The sequence below is a fragment of the Phycodurus eques genome, chromosome 7 (assembly GCF_024500275.1).
Source record: "Phycodurus eques isolate BA_2022a chromosome 7, UOR_Pequ_1.1, whole genome shotgun sequence".
Taxonomy (NCBI): domain Eukaryota; kingdom Metazoa; phylum Chordata; class Actinopteri; order Syngnathiformes; family Syngnathidae; genus Phycodurus; species Phycodurus eques.
Window position 1 is genome coordinate 29,408,401 of NC_084531.1, and position 23,187 is coordinate 29,431,587.

General features: G+C 43.8%; 1 protein-coding gene across 2 annotated transcripts in view; it reads right to left on the bottom strand.

The window, feature by feature from the left end:
• robo1 (roundabout, axon guidance receptor, homolog 1 (Drosophila)) overlaps positions 1-23,187 on the bottom strand; it is a 156,899-nt gene that overhangs the window by 111,554 nt on the left and 22,158 nt on the right. For both annotated transcript variants that reach the window (XM_061681304.1, XM_061681303.1), the window contains exon 2: positions 18,094-18,420. In XM_061681304.1, the coding sequence (XP_061537288.1) occupies positions 18,094-18,420 (327 nt within the window). The remainder of the gene's footprint in view (positions 1-18,093; positions 18,421-23,187) is intronic.

Genomic DNA, 23,187 nt, shown 5'->3' on the forward strand with positions numbered 1-23,187 from the left:
GTAATTGCCTATAGAAGCCAGAAGATGGCGCCAAAGAACTACTTTTGTGCAATGACACTCAACTTACTTCAAACTGTTTCCTTGCCACGAAGGCAATCAATACTGTATTACTTTGACATGTTCAGTGAATAATGGAGGATTTTAAAAAAAAAATATATATATATATATATATATATATATATGAATAAGCGAATGCCGAACCACATATGCGGGTGTGTGTGTGCGTGTGTGCGTGTAGAGGGCGAGGGGGTCACTGTATACGTTATATTTATTTAAAAACAGCACAAGTGTGTCATTCTTGCTTTTATATCACTAATCAAACTAAAGTCATGAATAAAATAAAAACATAAACTCAACGAAAAATATGAAATTTTATATCATTGAAATACATTGCAATGATAATATTTATCTGAAAATATTACTGAGCTTGAAATGAAAAAAAAACACGGAAAGTTAAAAACGAGGTTTGATTCATGTTTAATTTATTTTCAGAAATAAATCCCTGCTCTATATTAAACAAGACAAGTGTCGCACTATTACTTTTACAACATAAATTACCTAAAAATATCTAAAATAATACATTTCATTTCATTCAGCATATTTTCAATATATTGAAATATTTCACTTGTCGGGGGAAAAAAAAAAAAATTAAAGTGTGATTAAGAAAATGGAGACTAAAAGTCGCAAAAATAAAAGAAGTCAATCAAAGATAATGACTTTCCTGGCTCTTTCCACCCAAACCTCAATCTATCAGGGAGAAACCTCTTCCCATTACTTCATCGGTTTACTCACGAGGAAAAGCCAGATATTCCTGTTTCTTTTTTTCCCCCAGCATCGACTCTTTCACGTCCATCCATCTCTTTCGTCTACGCCGAGTAGACGCTCATGCTCTGGGAGGATTAACGGCCCGTTGGAGTCTTATCTCACCTCGCAGGGATTCATCAGAAAAAACAACTCCGTTCACGCTGGGAAGGCGAACAAAAGAACCCACACACGCGGCATTTGTTTATTTGAACGCGCTTTAAACGTTTAAGCTGGCGGATGATGTTCGGAATTCCACCTTGATGTCTCTCGCTGTGACACTTTCCAGACAATGCTGAGAAAAGAAAACCTTCTGAGAACTTTAAGCTACAGCCTAAGAGAGGAGTGTGTTTTTTAAAAAAAAAAAAAAAAAAAAAAAAAAAAAAAAGTTTTTACCACCACGATCCTCAATACATGTTCGTTCACCAGTGGAGTTTTATATAAATGCAAATTTTGCCAATCGCAGGTCAGGGGAAAAGCCAACGTGAAAAAAAAAAAAGCACAAAAAAACAAAATCATAACCAAAGCACACAAATTAGCTGAATCAAAATGGCCGACTTCCTGTTCATTTTCAGTGATGTGTCCAAGAAATCTTTTCATGGGTCCTGATATGATAGATATGTCTACCAAATTTTGTGTCGATTGGTGAAATTTGTGTTAGGGACTATTTTTTTCCTTGAATGTGGAATTTGCCAAAAACGGCTGCCTCGAACCAAAAAGGCAACTTCCGGTTCCATTTGGGGAATGGGTCTTTGAAACTTGTTTGTGGGTCAAACGTCCAATTTAGTGTCGATTTGTCAAGTGTGTCAACTTTCCACGGATGTCACCGAGTTAACTTTGGGGTGGGTCATGTTCGGGGCCCCTAATGTTTTCACCAGGATACCTCCAGTTCTCTCGATACACACGCACAAGCGAATTATGTGTGTGCATCCAACCACAAATCCTGCTGTTTTGTGTTTAAAACCCTCCCGCAAGCCACATGTTTCAGATGCATAGCGGGCCCCGCTACAGATAAGCTCAACACGCAGCTTCACATCACAAAACACAAGCGCATGCTGTTATTTGGCCCGGCACGACATGCCAAAAAGTGCATGTTTTTGGGCCGCTCGACAACTTTATGGTAAAGATGAATACAAGCTGATGTGGAAATTGTATGTATTTATGGTATGACGAGGACGGCAATAAAAGTTGTCACGAGGGGGCGGGAAATTGGAGGAATATCGTGCGGGATGAAAGGAAATCCTAGTTTTTGATGTCACCATGGAGTTTAAAAGTGTAGCAGTGTTTTATGTGGGGAAAAAGTGAATCTCCGCTGCCCCGTTTTGCAATTGAGAGTTTCCATCTTCAACGCTCCTCTTACGTTGCAGGGCAAATCGACCCAGTTGAAAAATATTTGAACACTGAAAAAGCAAATCAGGATCACCTTGTTCATTTCTTTTGTTTTATTTATTTTTAACCACATTATGCTATAAAGCTTGAGCCTTTAAATGGCACATCAAATCATGGTAGTGTATATTAAATCGACTGATACAATGTCAAATTTATACACTTGCACTTTCTTGCAATTATTATTATTATACATTGCATCGTCACTTTTCAATTACACTACCATACTTTATTAAATTAACAACAATTGGATTTCTTTTATAGATAAAACTGTTCCAATATTCTTATAAACATGTTTTCTTTAAATATATTTTTTAATATATATATTTTTTCTTTTTAAATGGTTAATCATGCAGCGGGTCACACAGACCCATGGAAATTTTTTGGGTGATAAAATGTTTTGTAAAACGTATTGATTTTATTGCAGTGACCTTACAATACTGTATTCACCCAAAAAATTATTTCAATGCCTTCTAATTAAATAACTACAGTATATTATTACTATTATTATTATTTTTTTTTTTTTTTTAACATGCAGTGGGTCACTGACCCATGCACATATTTATTGCTGTGCCACAGTTCCCCCAAAATATATATTTTTTTATTTGAATGAATTTGTTCAATTCTTTATTATCATTTTCTTTACAGGGTTACTGACTGAGGCAGCGGGTCACATTGACCCATGAACATTTTTGGTGTTTACCAAAGAAACAAACGTGTCACGATGACCATTCCGGTAATCTCGATGGCGTCAACACGTTTAACGATGAAATATGTGCGCCCAACGAGCTGAAGGTTAAGCGTAATCACAGACTTGAAAGGACCATTACGGAACTACTTTAACAGATGATTAGATCGCCACTCCACGCCCCGTCTTCTTGATTCACGGCCGCCGTGGCGCGACGTAATAGAGAAAGATTGGCAAGTGGATACAGACGGCGCTTTCATCCTAAAAGGCGACCGTTGATGTTTGCGTGCAACAAAAGGCGCAGGCCCAATCAAGGTGACCTCAAGGGGGTTTGGCGGAACATGAATGGTTCAGGTGCAGCTTCAAGGAATCCTTTGCTTTTTCAATTCTGCTGACATCAATCAATAGAGCGAAGCCTCTGAAATCGAACACAATCTGTTAGGGGACAGTATTCACTTCTTTCCTGGAAAAAAAAAAAAGAGCTTTTTCTTAACAACCCATTTGTTGCCTTGAAATGTGAATTCAGTGTCTCAACAGCATACACGCTATACCACATTCAAACTGGACCTGAAAAAAACGAATTATCTTAACTTGAAGTCTGGCGGGACTATTAATCTACTGACTATTACAGTCATCGTGAGGAGACTTCACACAAATGACTCAATGCCTCTATTGAATACATTTTCCACTTTTCTACTGAGCCAACGACGAACTGTGTAAGCAATAAGTCTGAGGAAAAAAGAGAAAGGTGTGCTGTTTTCTACGCATCCATATAAATCGTTCTGTGAAGCATTTTGAATAGCTTAAACAAGGCCAGCTGCAAGACAATCGTTTTCTTTTTTTTAACATTGTTTAATAGCTCTGTTAAATGTTCCTTTATTTCAACAAGATGGAATGTATATAATAATTTCATGTAACGTCCTCCATTGCCTAACAATATTTAAAATACATGAAAATACAAAGAATTTGAAGTTCCATGTTTTGTCATCTATGATTTCAGTGCTTATATTGATGCTTCACATTTTTTGCCGTGGTACCAGTATAGAGATACTTTATGCAGGTATGCTATCCAAGTCCTAATTTTGCTCTGGTGACAACACATAACAGTTTGAATGCCAAATTGGATGACTTGAGGGGCAAATTCAGAGTTCAAGAGCAACTCTGCAGACAAAAGGTATAAAAGGCGCCTTTCGTGGCTCCAACGGCCTGCTCGCCATGCTGGACAGTGTCTGCTTGCTCAAAGCAAACAGCAGTCTCTGGTTCATTTAGTGGCAACTCTTCTATGCTTACAAAAGCAGCGTGCCACTCGGACGACACGCCGCCATGGCCGCCGCACTGCCCGAACAAACAGAACATGTGGAAGGAGGCCAAAGCCAAAAAAGACCTGTTGACTGTTCCAGCGTACACATTTTGCACTTTCTACTGGCAGGCCACGTCTGCACTGTTTTGGCCCATTTGTTCTCCCACTGTGACTGCTTCACTGGTGGCGAAGTGAAGCCTACAAGGCAAACAAACATGGCCGTGTTTTTTTTTTTTTTTTTTTTTTTTTACTTAGAGTTGTGTGCAGCGACGCAGGGCTTTGATAGGCCCTTTCGTCCTGGATGCGATCCGTCATTCGCATGCGGGACAAAGGCAAATCATCCGGGAAAATAGGCTAAACAAACACGCTCTTCCAACAGCAAAATGCTGCTCCTAAGTCTTTCTTTCTACTGTCGGAACAGGAATCAACCTGCAAATATTGACATAATATTTGTAAGCACTGGACGGACAAAGGAAGGCGTATGTTCTACTGGGACAGAAAAATGGGCCAAAGCCAGCTTTGGTTCTGTCTGCTTAAGGCCTGATCTTTGTGATTTTTCTCTCATATTTTCATTGAAGTTTGTGTGGAACTGCAGGGAAAAGTCCAGGATTTCCGAACGTCTTTCCGTATTTTCCTCCATTTCTCAGCGATGAATTCTAACTTTGACACTGAGGCAAATCCCGATTGCGCTGTGTTGGCAGAGGCGATCTACCAAGATCTCTTGGCCATTGTCAAAGGGACTTTCAGCACATTTTGATGTAGGTAACCAGAGACAACCTGGGAATCACTGCTGTTCAGTATGAGAACAGGACCCGCCATTTCTGACCACAGCTGGTCTATTCTTGGTTGCGTTGTGCCTCAAATAATTCTCTGGCTCTTGTACTTATTTTTCAGGTGTGCCACGATGGAAGTTCCAATATCAAATATATGTCGTTGCAACTACTATCACCCTAAGTCTAACCTGAGAATTTGGGCCGGCACATTTCATTTATTTTGTACTCTCTTTGTGATATTTCCCTCGTTCTTTCTGTGAAGTCGCTTTGTCCAAACTATAAGCATCAGCAGAATTTCATTCGACTTCCACCTCGGTTGCTGACTTTTTCCCTTACAACAAAGCGATATGTGATGGTGGCCAGCTGGACATTGAAACCACTGGTTGAAAACCTTTGTTGTAAAGTGCACCCAATTAATGGATCTGTATCATGGTATTTTGTCAGGGAATCACTATTAGTGGTAATGTGGAGTCGGGAGACATTGCAGTCCATTGATCTAACAACAAATAATTGGCATCCCACTCAAATACGCTGCACTGGAAACTCAAGTCAGCTTCTGGTTTCGAGAACTGAACCTGATGGAAAACTTGTCTTGAGCAAGTCTTGGACATGAACGTCATCTCAGATAGGGCATGCGTACGACACAGCTAAATACGTGAAAATTTCCAGCAGTCAACAGAGAATAAACCACCACCTGTCCCCCTTATCTTCGCAACCAAGAGAATCTCGGCACAGGTTTCATCCTTCTACTCTTTCCTTCTGGTCTACGTCTGACCTCAAAAGCACCCGCACGGTGTGCAATTTAAATCACGTCGAGAATTGCCAGAGAGTGTAATCTACGTTTTAAACTCAAATGGTGGCGTAGTGATGAGAACTGACGAGGTTTAGACGGCGGGAAAGACTTTCCAGATGTCGCTCCACTGCATACTTTCTCATTGCTAGGTATTTGAATACCGTTGGACTTAATCAAACCACAGTCAGCCAACGCTAACTCTCTCACAGAGGAGGCTCCAACAAAGTGCTGATTAGAGCGTTGCGCTAATGGCGACTGTGGTGCGCTAACTCTGCTCCAAGTTGTAAAAATATGCGAAGGTGCTCTCGCTCTCTCCCTCTAGCTAAAATTAAATCAGAATGCATATTTTCCAGGTTACTGTTCGTATACAGAGCTTCCTCGGTATATAACCGTTTACCTACTGCAACCCAGCGTCCTTGCAAATCTTTTGTTATGCTTACATTTTTTCATGTGTTCATTTACCATGTCTTTAAAAAGTTAATTTATATCTATATATCACTGATTTCTTATTGTGGGTGAGTCTTGAATGTGTCCTTTGCAATAGAATGTGCACATGATATCAGCGTTATCATGGCACACAGCTCCTTGCACCTATGTGTGACAAAGAAAACGCAATGGCAGAATTGAGTGTCGGTCCAAACTGCTGTCAGGGAATCACGGAGTAAATAATGGAGGGGCCGAGCTGATGTTTTACAGACAACCCGAGCGCCACTGTGGCAGATGGAGGTCAGCGCTGCGTGGCTAAATTTAACCCAGCATCTCTGGGCCTGCGGGCGAGGCGCCTTCATCCCGCAGAAAGGGGGAAAGCAGTTCTAAATCAGCCAGGAGAAGTCATTTTGCATGGCGGTGACGAACCTCTGGTGATGTGATTAAGCCGTGGCAACATGCTGAGTGATGATTAACTTATTCCCTCCGCTCGCGCTTGCACGCTGCTTCTTGCATCTCTGTCAAGCAATCAATAAGCTATTATGGCTCCAAGCTGAAGGCCAAATGAATTTAGGGCTTCGCTTGCAGAGTCGGCACTCTCGGATGATCCCATTGGCAGGGGAGAATCAGACCGGACGTTCCAGAGATCATCTACCTGTCGTGCATGATAATTGATGTGAGGCCCACCGAGGATGTCGAGTTGAGACCTACGCCAATGTCGAAAGATCCTAATTTGGATGTGCACCAAAACTTACTTTGTCTGAATTTTGTCATTCATCTTCCCCAAAGAGCAAGCGGTAGATGACTCCATTTTTATGTCACATACCCTTCTGGATGCTCCGATTTCCTCACACTTAGGACTGTCACTGCATATCTCCAACCTTAACATTAATCCAAAGCCTAGCCCTAACACTATAACCCTATCCTAGCCCTAAAACTAACCCCATCCTAAACTCTACGCCAACCCCTAACTATAGCCCTACCCTAACACTAACCCCCCAACTCTAACTGCACGAAAGCCAGCGATGTGTACAACTACTCCACCACTGCGCTGTGCCTACATTTTGACAAGATATTCAATTAGAAATGAAAGAAAATGTGTTCACAAAAGTTACCAAAAAAAAATCATGGAACCACACTTTAAACTGGATTATCATCTACAAAATTAAGTGGAACTTTGTGGCATGAAAAAAAAAAAAAAAAAAAAAAAAAATCTACATGGTAGCCTCAGACCATACTTTGAAACCTAACCCCGGCTTCAAAACTTGGTTCGAAACCCTTAACCTACTTTCAAACTTGGCCTCGAACCCTACTGATTAAAAAACTTTAACTCTTGAAACACCAATTCGATTCCACTAACCAACTGTGATAAAAAGAAAAGAACACAAAACAAACGTAACGGCCCTGGTGTGCGTAAATACATAATTCGGGAGGAGGACGTCATTGGAAGACAAGTTCCTTCACTGAGTGTATCCTGTATCACGCGATATATTGGCTATTTTCAGGACAGAACTCCTGTTCATCGAAGGGCTTTCTGCACCATCCCTCAGGCGAGAGCCAATCGGCTAAATGGAGCCCGAGGCAGCGCTGACAGATGAGAACCTGACACTAGTACAAGGTGGATCAAGAGAGTGACAGATTTGTGGAATTGAGAATGTCGTTTCCCCCCCCATCCCCTCGTACTTGCACGACCCCCGCCACCCCCCAGGCCTCACAGCAGTTACATGGCCATACAATACCGGGCCTCACCGACTCAGATGTCAGCGCTTTCTAACACAGCGACACTTATCAGCGTCTCTATTCTGAAAGGACCCTCTCTCTGCTCATCTCCCTTTACACATGACGTCCCCCTGTCTGTCTCTTTAGCTGACCCCTCGGCGCTATACGGTTACACATACATTGTGTCGTCGCCACACCCTGCTCGGAAAGGTCAAACACTTACAAAGGAGGGGGTGAGCGTGGATCTGCTCTACTCAGCCGTCGGGCAAATCAACCATTCTACTGATGGCTGTAATGAGAGGTTAGGGTTAGTGTGTATGTTGACATACTCTCCACTGAGGACACTAATGTACAGGGTGCGTGCTGAGCCTGAGGTGCACAAACAATAATAGAACCAGGAAACGGACGTTTCAATACATCCATGATATTCATTTGTTGGGGAAATCAGTGTTTAGGTGCGCTACTCTCCAACTGGTCACACTAACACCAACAGCTACAAGCCTGGACACAAACCCACACAAAGAGAGAAGACTGAATGCTTGAAAAGGGAGGATAACTCAGATAAAGACAGATAGCGCGAGTGAGATATACTGTCTGTTTCCTGGCTTATGAGCCCATTGAAGCTCCCCTAGACTACTGTACTCTGTACAACCTCGCTTCAGCTTAAATCGTATTCATACTCTACATTACATTACTTTGGATGAGTTTGGGAAGCACTTGAGAGCTTTGACCTCAACGCCATCAAAAAATAAAGATTGTGAGCCAGGCGCTTTTCCAACACCTTGAACAGCTAACCTCACAATAGTGAAAATTCCCACAGAAACACTCCAAAATCTAGCAGAAAGCCAAGAGTGTAGGTAAGGTGCACAAGACAGCACAGAATTCCTGGCCTGAAGGTGCCGTGTTAAAAGAAGCTATGATGTGTGATCATTTGTTTTGTAAGCGATGTCGACTTCACAGCTGGACGTCTGGTGAAAGTTTGAGGGTTGCTGCTAAACTCTCGGGATGCGGCGAATTGGTAGTGTGTCCCCGCAAAGAGGAGGTATAAACTCACCTCAGGCGAGTTTGTCGAAGTCTTGCCTGAAAATCCCCAAAGTTCCAAAGTCTACAAACCCTGTAATCCGCCCCAAACTCTGTCGTCTCGGATCAAGGAGCATGATAGAAGGTTGGGAGCTTGGCGGGGCTTAACCCAGGTTTAATAAGCCGAGCATGTCCACTCGCTCATATGACCAGGCATCAGAGTGCAGTGGAAAGAAACGTCCCGGGCCGCGGAAGAGGCTCAGAGATAAAACCTTACAAGAGTAATAAGCAGGTCAGGAGCGAAGATTAGCGCGAAGGACACACATTCATCGGACACGGCCTACAATCATGAGAATACAACATGGACGCAGTTGAGTGAATCATGCACACATGGGGGGTATTTTAAGAGGTGAAGTGAGGATGCCGCCGTATCAACAGCCCTCCCGAGTGCTTGTACAAGAACCGGCTGCTCTCGAGAGCTCTCGTACCTTATCTTATCTGCTCTACACTGCCACTTCATAAAGTTAATATCATACTTCGTTATCCTGGGAGCAACCTTCCATCATAACCGCAATGCCAGAGGCAAGGATTAGCGGGAGAAGAATAAGCAGTCGCTGTGGTAACGGAGAATAAAAACTCTTGATACCTGAGTGTTCAGACACTTCTGCTGAAACCTGAGCTGTAGTTTGACTTCTTAAGAGCACTGTGTGATGAAAAACCTTCCATGGGCGGGTGTCACAGCAGACTTCAGACTGTCTGAAGTCTGAGAGTCGGCAAAAGCTGCTTCCCACATGGCTGCATAAGGGACAGAAACTGATTCACTCGTCTCCTATTGTGCATGCCAACAACATCAATCACACTAAACTGCCAGGCTCGAGGGGTACCAGCAAAAGCAGATGTTGGTACCACGAGAAGGTGCCCCATTCATTTGTCGTTTCCTCGGGACAATACGAGCAGGGAGTGGGCTTGAAGGCGGTTGAGGAAGCGGGGGGACGAGGTGCGGGGTTTGCGCTGTTTGTATCTTCACCATCTTTCTTGGCCATATAGGCTGTCTGAGATGGGTGGAGCACCGGGGTTGAGATTGATGACACTCTTGGAAGGCTATTTTGAGGAAGGCTAACGATGCATAGATGGACACACTAGCTCCTTTCACACTGGCGATAGAAGGTGGCTTTTTCCAGGCTTCTTGCGAGCCTCTGTGTAAGATACCAAGGGGGATGGGGTGGTGAAGTCAAATTAGCCTTTGCGTTCAAATTTGCTCATCAGGGACCTTTTAGATTTTAGAGCCAGGGTGAATTTGCCTGCCACTGCCATTGTCAGACAAAACTCACTGAAGCAGTGTCCGAATTGCAGCCGTTGCTGCTCAGACGCGCGATGACGTCAGCGTGACAACAGAAATTGCTTTCATCGCAAAAGGGCGTGTGTAGTGAGTCTCAGGTGTTAAACTTCACACTCTGATTGTGTAAGATGGCAAATACGCATGCCGACTTCAACCCCAAATCCCGCATCAGTACCACTTACACAGGACAGAGAGAATGTGTGAAAAACCCCACTAAGATGGCCAGGGTGTCAGGTGCTCAAAGTGTTAACAGAGGTGAATAGCGGGAAGACACAATGTAAAGTTTAACACCCCAAAGCCACTGCACACTTATCTTTTGGAGAGTAGTTCAAACATTCCCAAAACACAGGGAGGCATATGAAAAATGTCATTCTTATATAACCCAAACTCTCGCACGTTCACTTTCTGCTGCCGTTTCATGAGGTCCACAGGTATGTGGAGCACTCTGGTCTCCCGTCCAGCCAGCAGTACACAGCAACGCGTGGGCAAGGTCATGTCATGGAAATCGCCCTTTGACATCCATAAATCGGCGTGACGTCTGACACATTTTTACACGGCTGAAACAATTTATCTTGAGTTCATTCGCCTCGGGGCTGTTTGACTCTTTTGGATCAACTACATGTCAACATATGAGTAGTTAATATGATCAAAATTACACAAGGTATGTATCCAGGCTAATTAGCACAGCGCGATTAAAAAGCACATTGAGGTAATTTTCGCCCAGTGACTTTTTGATATCGAAAAGTGCTGTAAAAATAGATGCTGCATCTTTAATTGCATACACGAAGCGCATTGATTCGAGCAAACAGCCTGAAGTGCTTGCTAAATATGCAAGAGACAACGGCCCTGGACCACATTGAAATGCATTTCCTGTATATACATTCTGCGGGAGATGTAATTAGTAGTTTTCCATTCACTAGACATTTCAGGGCTAACAGCAAATAGACTGCAGCTAGGTTTTAGTAAAAGATCAACAGTTAATGTCAGTAAGTACTCAAGTGACTTGTTTTGTAGACCTTAGACAGCCCCCCCCACACACACACACACAGGCATACACACAGCAGTGGTTTTTACATTCCAGAGAATGCAGTGAGTGCGTGCGTGTGCGCGTGTTGTGGGGTGGCGGCGGTGGTGGTGGGGGGTTGGGGGGCACGCCTCAAATGAAGCAGACCCCGACTGCGCCGTTTGCACCAATTTGCTGTGAACCAACCCGAGACAAATAACCGCTGCAGAGCCTGTGACTCGTCGGGCAGCTTGCCAGCGCGAAAGCTCGCCAACCTACCAGCCAGCCAGCCGCTTCCTCTCCTTCGCTGGCGTCTGATACTTATTTCATTTACCGTGTCTCTGACTCACTTCATTTGGTTCTCTATGTTTAAATGGGATGATGCTACAACAACCACAAGGAAGAGACAAACATGATTGAAGAGCGATGACTCCTTTAAGAAAGAAAACATTAAAAATAGAAGTAAGTAGATTGTACGGAAAATCTCCTACATTGGTAAAGCCAGTAATTGTCCAAGCCTCAACGCAATTACGGGGTCCTGAAAACGAGTCTTCAAAATCAACTCGCTAACGCCCTCCTGAAGTGTTGAGAGCGGGAAAAAAATAAATAAATCACCCGCCCCCACGAGTTTCAGCTATCAACGCAACATTTAGCGGAGGTGTCGTTCATGACAGGACCTATGAGAAGTCTCGAGGACTCTTGTCCTTAACTGAACAGGAAGTTGGATGACTTCGTAAAAGTACCATGTTCGCCCCATTTCCAAAGGTCGTACTTAAATCAAATCTTTTACAGGAATTCAGCCAAACAAATGTATTTGTCTTTTTTTTGGGGGGGGGGGGCTCAATATAACCCCAAAGTCACATTTATGTAACTTGTAACAAACACCCCAAAACTCATTAAGCAGCCCCCTTTGAAGAGTTAGGAAAAAGAAAAAAAAAGTAGCAACCAACACCAGTTTCTCCTAAAGAAACCAAATCAGGTGGATGTGCACCATTAACATACACGAAAGTTCTCAGTGACCCATGCATGAAACCATGACCATTTCGATTTGAAGCTGGCATTAGCAGGTATGCTAGACAGATGGGAGACGATAAATTGCCAAGGTTTTCTTTTTAACTTATACTATCTAATGTGACCAGCGCATGGCATTGAAGTTTGACAATCATTTTTGAGGATTCGCCAGGAAGCAATTTCTTAAGGACGATCAATCTTTTGTGAGCCAACAGATGAAGTGCATGGTATTGCATGAAAGAGACAGTGGTTGGGGGGGGAGGGGGGGGGGGGGGGGGGGGGGGGAAGAGCTCAGAACAGTGGGAGGTGGACATGCTGCCTTTAGACTCGTGCATGCCAAACAACTGCCCTCAACTGTGCAGATGATACATACATATGGCCCCCGAATCAGTCAGGACAGAACGTGTCCCCTTCAACACATCAGATGCCGACATAAACACCCCGCGAGGAGCAGCTGGCTGCACGTGACGACAGGCGGTGAGATGAATATGACAAAGCGTGATTGAGTTTGTGGTGCTAAAAGTCAACTGCACCACTGTTCAGGGGATTGAGGGATCGGACGCCGGGCCGGCAGCCAATCCTGAACGGCTGTGCCACTAGACAGAGGTCATCGCCTGCTCGAGTGAAGCGGTCCATTACCTCACCTTACTATCTGGACATGCAGGAGACGGGAGGAAACATCTATTCATAGAGCCTCTCGGGGCCTCGGAGTGCATTCTGATGTATCAAATAAATAACCATGATATTACTTTTCTGCAACCGAGGGGTTTGCACATCTGCCTTGCAGTTTGGAGTTTGAATGCCAGCTCTGCCCTTTCTGTGTCAAGTTTGCATTTTTACCCTGGCTTGCGTGGGTTTTCTCCAGGTACTCCATCTTCCGCCCGCATTCCAAAAACATGCAGCATCATTGTGCTCAGGACATCACAGGCATTGAAACACGAGTCCAGCACATTTACTGAGAGATTCTCCCATTGCATTAACAACTCACATTTCATCGACTGTTATCCTAACAGGAAGGACAATTGAGCAAATGTCCAACATTATTTGGAATAGGTAATAATTCGGAGTCGCCCCACAAAATCTGCATGAGTAACCGCGGCGACAGTTTAGCCACAAAGCTGGAAGAAACCAAACTGCCAGTTTTCAGATGTGGCTGGCAAGCGAAGGGAAGTTTTGCAGAGGGAGCGCAGTGCAGTTGGGGGACTGATGTGGCTCATAAAGCCTCGGGCTATGGGACAGAGTGAAGGCTTGCAGAGAAGAGACGCTAATTCAAACAAGAATCATTCCAAGTGATGTGGAATATAGTCGGGCACTAAGTGGGTAGAATACGATATGAATTGTTCTGACCGTTGTGACAAATTGACGATTGGTGGTGCGCCCAGCAGCCGATGTACCAAAGGGGAAACTTTGTTAGCTACTTGGTTTTGTGACAAGGCAGAAAAGAAACTTATTCAGCATCGTCATGAGCCCCTTTCACGCTTGCCATCAAAGGCAGCTTTTGTCGAGGCATTTGTTCAGCATTTGCCGGGTTTGGGCTCCACTGCTGCATCAGACACACGAGTACACATGGCAATGTCTTCCTTTGGCAATTTCTGTCTGAATGACACAGGCGATCCAACCGAAGGCCATTACAGTCTGACACTGTAATAACCAAGCTTCATCAACAAGAAACAAAGTACTCAAATGAGGACTATATTAATTCATTTATGCAAAATGATCAGCCAATTGGACACACTGAAAAGGGTCCACATAGCTAGCCTGAAAAAAAACACTGATAGTCTATTTAAAGTACCTACAGCTATAAAAGTAAACTATTTTGTAAACTACTTTCTCATAACCAGTAACAAAATATCAATAACAAGTTATATTAGCATATTAAGGTTTTTAAGGAGAAAGAAAATGCTAGAAGCAAGTGAAATGGTCTTACACAAAACCCGCCTGGTCAGACCAAATAGTGTCTTGGGTGACAAAGAAAAAGAACAAGCATATTTTGCCTTGATTCGAGATATTGAATCTCGGTTAGATTTGAGTTTTCGCAGTGTAGGAACTAGACAAGACTTAAAACTGGTTATTAAGTATATTGAATGTCAAGCCAGAAGTGCCAAGAGGTGATGAGTCTAAGAACACCAGACAGTGGGCAGATCTATTTCACATACTCCCCAATGCAAGTGTCAGCAACCAGAACCTGAGGCTAAAATCTCAGGGACGTTTGAACGCGCAACGCAAACATGATTCGGGCTTAATGCATCAAACCGGGCTTGCGAGAGATTGCGAAGTCGACTGTCTAAATGTGTTTAATGATTAACAAAACAAACTGGGTTAGCTCCCACCCACCCATACGTCCCAGCCAGGACAAACAGGACTTGTTGAAACTCGGATTGTGTTAACAAGAGGCGGCGAGTGAGTGAGAGAAAGTGCAATAACATCCCCCTAAAATTTATGTTCTTCGTGGTGGACGTGGATTATTGAAATCCTTCGATTGATCGTTGCAGCCCAACATGTTGGCTTGTGTTGTCTTTTGACTAATTTAGCAAAACAATGGCTAGCCTGCGAGAAGACGCGCTATCCATTTCACTGTCTCAATCGCTCTGCCTTGGACAAATGAAAGAAAAGGGGTTTGTTTACGATGCGAATTCTTGTGTTTTCACCACCTGCGCCCACGTACCCGAGTACATGTGATGTCATGGTGAAAAAGTCGATAAACACCGTTATGATGATCATGCGTTCCTCCATAACAGAGTAGCCTTTCCCCCCCCCCCCCCCCCTTTTGCAAGGTCAGATTAAACTCCCCGAACTTTTGTGCATTTATCAACTGGCAGGAGTTATAAACGAGGCCTTAAAAATGAGCCTCCGTGTTGCTGGGCCCGGCTGTAGAGCGGGTGATCCATCTCTGCTGCAGCGACTACATAATTATGTGCAGTTAAGCATGAGCTGCACCGAGGGGTGAGAAGCTCAGCGGCATCGCGGCGGCTTGTCATTACGAGGTCTGTTTGAACCCGGCGCAGAATAAAGCAGCCCGCAGTTAAGAGCCAGCCAACGCCGCTCATGCGCTCGCGCGGCTTGCCAAGTGGCTTGTTTTTCTTTTCTTTTTTTTATCCCCTCTACATGACAAAACCCATCTCTGACATAAACACTGCACATGTATCATCCACGGACGTGAGAAAATATTCTTAGCTTGACCCGTGGAAAGGGTGTCTTATGCACATTTTAGCGTCATCTGAAGTGATTTATGTCCATGGGAGCTTCTCAAAACTTATTTCAATTTTTGCCAGCAGAGATTTTGCATCGGAGGTTGCTGAGAAAGCAGGAATTTCCCGCTGACGACGTCAAAGCGTCACAATTGAACATGAAAAGAAAAACATAGCTGTGCTAAAATGGTATTTTTCCGCCTGAAATCAAACAAAAGTTTGCAAGTAGGAGCTGAGATTTTCAGCGACGTTTTCTGCTTTCCCAGTTTAAATGAATGCAACTATAGAATTAAGAGGTTGAAGGAATTGTAAGGAGGCAAGTTTTTGCATCTCCACAATATTTCTGCCTGTCGTGGGCAAGCTCTGATTTTGTGGAGCTGACTTTTTTAGTTGGCTGCCATGCTCCACTCCCACGCAACGTGGAAAACTCAAATTTCTCACTATTTAGTATGCGTGGTAGCAAATTTGGTAGAAATCGGACATCTCTCAGATGAATTTGTTTTTGAAAGATCCCTGAAACTGGGGGGAAATGAGCCTAAAATGTCTGCTTTAAACCGAAATGTTAAACTTCCTGTGTGTTTTCAGGCATGGTTTTTGAGACTTTTTGGGTGGCTACTCATTATGTACATGTCTACCAAATTTCATGTTGCTTTGTCAAGACAGGACTCAGGAGAGGAGCTCGGAACATTCCGGTGTACACTACTAGGTCAATTTAAAAAAATCTAAAAATTTGAGTTTGAGATTTTTTTCCCTGTCATTTTTTTTGGTTTGTTTGAGAATTTTTTTTCTGTAATTTATTTGGGGGGCGTTTGAGACTTTTTGCTTTGGCATTATTTTGATTCCTTGATGATTGGCTTCGATGAAACATGGTTTCAATAGGGTATCAATTCCCACTGATGTCGAAGTTAGCAAATATGGTTCCTTGCACTATAAAAAAGAAAAAAACATGCAGGAACACCTCCCATCGAGGTGAGGTCCGACCTCACGCGTGATTCTCTCCTTTCCCATCTTGATTAGATTACAGCCAGCGAGCTGGTGTCAGGCCTCGGGGCCACGTCAGAGAAACGCTTGATATCCGAGATGTCCGACACGAAGCATCAAGAGATTAGCGACACGCAATAGCGGCCTTCGCAGCATCACGGCAATGTGCGTGTTCGCGCAGATTATCACTCATTATAAACACGATGAGCATCTTAAATTGATCAATAAATCGGAACTAATTGACAAAATCCAAATTTAACACTTTCTTTGGGACATTTTGTGTTATTCCATTTTCAAGCCACTTGGGCTGTGTTCAATTAATTTAGGTAAGATTTGTGGAATTTGTCAAATGGTATTAATTAATTCATTAATGGAATTGACACTTCTGTTCCTTAAACTAGCCTAAAATGGCAAAGCTCTGCATAAAACACATCTGTTCCAAGAAACAAAAAAACAACCCTTTGTCAACCACTGAAAATGGATTTCTTTATTCCCGGTTCACAGTTTTTAAACATCAACTACCGTAACACAATACCTGATATGAACATTTCCATCGGAACAATTCACTTTCAATTGTATTTTTTTTTATATATTTGTCCACAAGATGGCACTATTTTTTCCATTCAAAGCATGCAGCAAAATGTCATGTTTTGCTGTTTTAGGGTTCCTTGCTACTGAAATTGAGTTCTTTCAAAATTGTACTCTGCATTGTGGTTCATCAATGGTTAATTGATTACATGTGCATATATTTGTTCTGTATAATTGATTCATTTTGTTCAATGGTAGGCTGATGTAAACATAGTGGTGAAAATACAATTCATATTTGATATGGTTGTGTTAAATGCTGACTCCTTTAAAATGGCAATAAAATAAAATAAAATAAATGTACTGTATAAAATGGACGACTGCTTAGCACATGTGCAAATCCCGGTGCCGCCTGTGTGGAGTTTGCATGTTCTCCCCAGGCCTGCGTGGCTTTTCTCCGGACACTCCGCTTTCCTCCCACATCCCAAAAACATACGTGGTAGGTTGATCGAAGACTCTATAAATTGCCCGTCGGCGTGAATGTGAGTGCCGATGGTTGTTTGTTTGTATGTGCCCTGCGATTGGCTGGCGACTAGTTCATGGTGTACACCGCCTCTCGCCCGAAGATAGCTGGGATAGGCTCCAGCACGCCCGCGACCCTAGTAAGGATTAGCGCAATGGAAGATGCATGAATGAATGTATACAATGTTTCACACTCGTGTTTTGGAAGATGACAGAATTTGGAAAAATGAGTGAGGACATTTAAATGACTTCTTTAGGGTTCAAGATGAGATTTAAAACTTCATATCGCTCCCGCTAACAAACGGCAGAAGCCGGGCCAAAACAGAAAGGCCTTTGTTGCCATTGTGGCTTCTGACCACCTACTAAGGGCCCTTTAGAGGAGCACTCACCCTGGAATGATCAGGCTCACACAGCTCCCCCACCGGCCCCCTCACTCTCAAGGCTCCGCAGGCCTACGGAGACCACTGGGCCAAACATATCCTGCCCATCTCCTGAGAGATTATCCAACTCAATGAGCACATTGATGCCAGAAAACACTGGGGGGAAACCGGAGCCTTCTATTCAGAACTTCCAGCAGAAACCCCCGAAGGAGGAGATAAGAAGACATGCTGCACTTACTGGCTACTTCCAGGGAGGCGTTGTGGCTCACTGCCTCTCCAAGGTAGTTGCGGGCAACGCAGACATAGGAGCCTTCGTCCGGCTTGCTCCGCCGCCCGTGCACGATGCGCAGGAAGAAGAGCGAGCCGCTGGGCAGCAGCATGCGGTGCGAGCGCGGGTCGTCCCGGTCCGTCTCCACCCGTTCGCCGTCCTTGTACCACTCCACGGTGGGCGAGGGCCGGCCCTCCGCCTTACAGTTGAGGGTGGCCGGCTCGCCTTTGGATACGATCAGGTCGGACGGATGCTCCACGATCCGGGGCGGCGTGTCTTCTTGGCGCAGACGGGATCCTGAAACAAGAAAAATGTGACAACATTTACCATTTAGCCTTGTAATCATACAGTTACTCAATTTTTGTATATACAGTTATTCCCCGCGTATTCACATTTCACTCTTCATTAATGCACCTATTCACATTGTTGTGGTCTTTCCAAGACACCCCAAGCTGCCCCCAAAGACCTGTCTAAACAGGAAAGTAGGACAGTACAGTGAACTCCAAATGTACGCGTGATGTCATGGTGAAAACTCTGCTAATTAATTGCAGCTCTGCCTAAAAGATGTTTGCTGCATCGCTTTTGCTCATAGATGCCACAAGAAGATGAGAAAAGACAGCGCTTGTTTAAATGAAGCTCCTCAACTCACGTCAGTGCCAAGATAACACCACATAGAGCCAAAGCAATTTTCAATTTTCCACCAACAACAAAAATCCACGAATAGGCAAAATCACAAATCCCTAAACTTGAATACGCGGTCGTTCACTGTAATCCGGTGCCAGCAATGTATGTTGCAGTGATCCATCTCGACAGAGAGAGACACATGTTGTACGTCAGGGTGGAGCTGAATTTAGCCTGGGTTGTTGAAGTGGAAGCTCCAGAGAACCTCTGACCTCTTGTGCATGTACACGCGTACTCCAGATGCATTATTTTTGACGAGTAATGTCATATGAGTTTGAAATGTCTAAACTGTTTTGGGATCATAGTTTGTTCACAGTTGAAACTATGAATATAGGCAACAGTTCTTGGGGGTGTCAATTTCTCACATTTTTTTTTCTTCTTGTTATTCGTAACAGGGTTTGGTCCCTGTCAGCCATTATCCGTGGGGAATCCGTGAATTCATTTTTTACTATTCGTCAGTTTAGCGTGAGGGTCCAGGTGGTCCTCGGTTTACGACGGTCTCGAGGTACAAACGGCACGTAAACTAGTTTGCAGACGAGCGTGAGACGACGGCACAAGAGGGCAAGCTCTCTTTCCGCCAAACTTGCTGTTTTTCATTGGCTTGTCTGAATATTGTCTGCATACTTATATTCCCCTGAATTATGACTTCACGTCACATTCCGACTTAAGTACAAATTCGAGTTGCGCTGCCACCGTAGGAAAAGAGCTACGTTGTAAACTGACAACCCCTTGTATGTTTTTACATACACAGTCCATTCTAAAAATGGCTTCATCAGTGGAATAACTTGCAATAATGGCGGCATTATACAATAATGGAGGCGGTTGATCTTTGGCCACCTCTGACTACATATTCTTAACTTGGTCGGTTGAGTAATGCACTAAAACATGGGCTGATGATATTCGTGAATGTAATAATTAATCAATGACACGTTTGGAAAATGAAACGTTGATAACAGTCGGGGAATGTCTCTCGAGTTATAAGCATTTTGGACATAACGTCGAGCTCTGACCTTGTGGAGCTCCTGTAAATTTTCAGATTTTCCGTGTTTTATGTTCATCAAACTGCGGCAACATGCTCCGCCCACACCCAATGACAAAAACCCATTTCTACAATGCTGACCAAAAATTTCGAGTTAACGTTGTTTCAATTTGGCACCAATCCGATCAAATCGCTAAGAAGACTTCCTCTTTGAAGGATCCCTGTAAATGGCTAAAACCAAGTCAACAACGGTCGCTTCACAACAAAACGCCAGACCTTCTGTGTCTTTTCTCGCACGACTTCTTGAACTCTTTTTGTGGGTCTACTCGTGACAGACATTGCTATCACATTTCATGGAGCAAGCATGAAGCAAAACAATCCCCAGGGGCACCGTTAACCAATTTCTGGGTTTCAAACCACAACACATACCCAATTTAAATTCCACCAAAATGAATATGTGTAAAATGTTGTGTGGGCTCTCGCAATAAGAAGTTCCCATCCATTGATTTGATTATGTGTGGCTTTCCTATGAATGTGTAACTTTTAATTACAGAAACATTCCGTTTGATAAGGCTCCGGTCATGTGCCTCGTAGATCAAACGGTGCAGCGGAGGGCAAAGGCGGCGGCGGCGCACCTTGAAGGCAAAAGGAAATGAAGTGATAAAAGATAAGACAAGGATGCGCGGCCGCGTCGCTGGGTGACAAATAGGAGCGGTGAACTGAAACCACACCGAAGGAGCTTCTTAACACCTCCGCGTTATCTCAGGTCAAATTACTCCCCGACTAGTCGGCTGTGGCGAGACAACCTGCTTTCCATGCTAATTAGCTTCCTGCTGGTGTTCCACTCATAATAGCGGTCAAAAGTAGCCCCCGATCCCACCCCCGCCCCACCTTTCAAGTCACCATATCTGCCAGCGCTGGCCTTTGCGACACATTGAGCGCCAATTAAAAAGAGTCGGGTCTAATTGGAGGCTTGCATTTCATTCACCCGGCGTGCCGTGACGCTGCCGCCGTGCCCCCCCCATCCTTTGTGCCCTCTGCCCATCCCCCCCCATTAACTACTGCTGCTGAGGAAGCATCTTTTTAGTGTGGTCGCCCTCGCCACACATTTCCAAGTCGTCAGCATAATTAGGGACAGCGCCGCAGTAAGATTAATCACTTCAACACAAGGAGGTACGGTGTTCACCGCCCGGTGCAACACATTGGAGGTAACGCATTACCACAATACTTCGGAGGCATGACAGTAGGTATAATTATTACTACAGCCATCATCAAATGCTATCAAATGTGAGTTGTTGTTTTTTTTTTTTTTTTCTAGCTCTAGCTCTTGCTTTCTCTTTCTGGCTGCTGGGAGTTTCCTTTCATGCAACACTGCAAACACACCGCCATGTGTTTTCTATCAGTTCTTCCTAATGCATGGCTGCGGCTGTGGAAAAAATGTCAGTGTACAGTAGGGCAGGCGGTAGCTATTAATATTGCTACCGGGCGTTGGACAAACTATCAAATACAGGATAAAATTAACAATCATTCAGTCGGCAGCACTACAGACTTTCCTTAACAAATGTTTGTGATTGATACTCAATATCATGTGGACCAAGAAATTAAATCCGGGTAAATCGACATGTTCTCCATATCACGTTTTTTTTTAATTACATACTGTATATTTTTTTCAAGCCTATGTCACAGAGGAACTGGTCTGAGCCATCCCAGGGAGAAGCTAGTTCTCTTTGAGAGTTAGGAAAGAAGAACTTCAGGGCAAAACAAACAGGCATAAGTCCTGAGTCTCAAGACAATGTCCAAGACAGAGCAAAGCTCCAGAAAGAGCTTCAGGGCACAAAGCAGAGAAACAAGTCCTGAATTTCAAAACCATGTCCAGGACAGACGAAAGCTCCAGAAAGGAGGAACACAGCCGAAGAATCGTAGATATCTGAATCTTAGATAAGCTCCCTTGGCAAGGGGAACAAGGTCATTCTTATTTGCATTAACAAAAACAAATATGGATATTTGTATGCTCCACTGTATTTCATCCTGATCTTGGAACTGATGTTATGTTCATTTATACGGAGTATTGATGGTGACTTATGACTGCAAACGGTGTCTGATGATACCAAAAAGCAAATAAAGAGAAGCACACGTCACACCTGTTCATTGAGCAGAGGAAAAGTCACAGTGGGAAAGGGAGGTAAAAAAAAAAAAAAAAAAAGAAGAGGTTACATATCTTCATCGCGAATGGGGTTGGATCGGCCACACATTTTGCAAATACGACAATGTCAACAGACAATCCCTGAATTGGAACCAGCAAGAGAAGCAGAGGAAGCCCGACAATCACCTGCGCAAACGAGCTCATTGTGTGCAGTTCGTAACCTTGAAATCGCAAATAAACCCAGCATCCCCTGCACTATTCATGAAAAGCTAGGGAGTGCTATCTGAAATACCAACACCATCCCCTTGGAGAACCTTCAAGCCATGTGTCATGATTTATGTACAGTATTTCATGATTTCTTTATGATATTGTGACTCGAACAATGCCAACAACCATATTCCTGATATTCCAGTAAACTTTGTAAAAAAAATAAATAAAATCTAATGGAAACCTTGGCTTTAGCACATAAGGGCACATAGTATTTTCCAAATAACTCAATAAAATAATCACTCCTTTAAGCCATTATTCATGCCCTGTTCAAGCAGAGCTCACGAAGAATTGGTAATCTGAATAATGGCTATTAAAAGCATCTGATTAAAGCAATGCGACAGACTTGAGTGACATATCAATCCCGTATAACGAGTAAAGGCTTGGCTTCATAAAACGGATTGCTATGCTCCGGAGCTGTCTGAAGTGCAACTGGATGAATTAACCTCCATTTGCAGCCTGTTGCCATCACAGACTATCTAGTAACGAGCCCCCCCCCCCCCCCCCCCCCGCCTCCTAGACGAGTGGCGTACTGTACTGATGCTAGCACACTCCCTCCGCCGCCCCCTCACCATGCAGGCGAGGTAGGGGGAACATGTTTTATTAAAGAGGACTTTGAAGAGCTCCGCCAGTAACTTCCCACTGCTCGCTTCCCCTTTCCCTGATTTAAGATAGCGCCTCTCTAATTTGAAGCCTGAAGTTTGGGGTTTTGCGGAGGCGCCATTAACTATTAACATGTGGGGGCCACTGCAAAATGTGCGAGGGCTGTTGTTGGACTGGCGATGACGACACCGCATCCCTCCTCTAAGGAATTATCTTGCAGGGACACAAACAACACGCTTGGTCAACGTCGGATTTCTTGTTTTATGGTGAGTCATCAAATTTCACGCTCTGCCCACGTGCAATGACGACAAAATCCAATGCTTCACAATTTTACATCGTCTTGTCTGTCTACGTACGTGGTTTGAAAGCCATCGGACAAGGAACTCTAGGA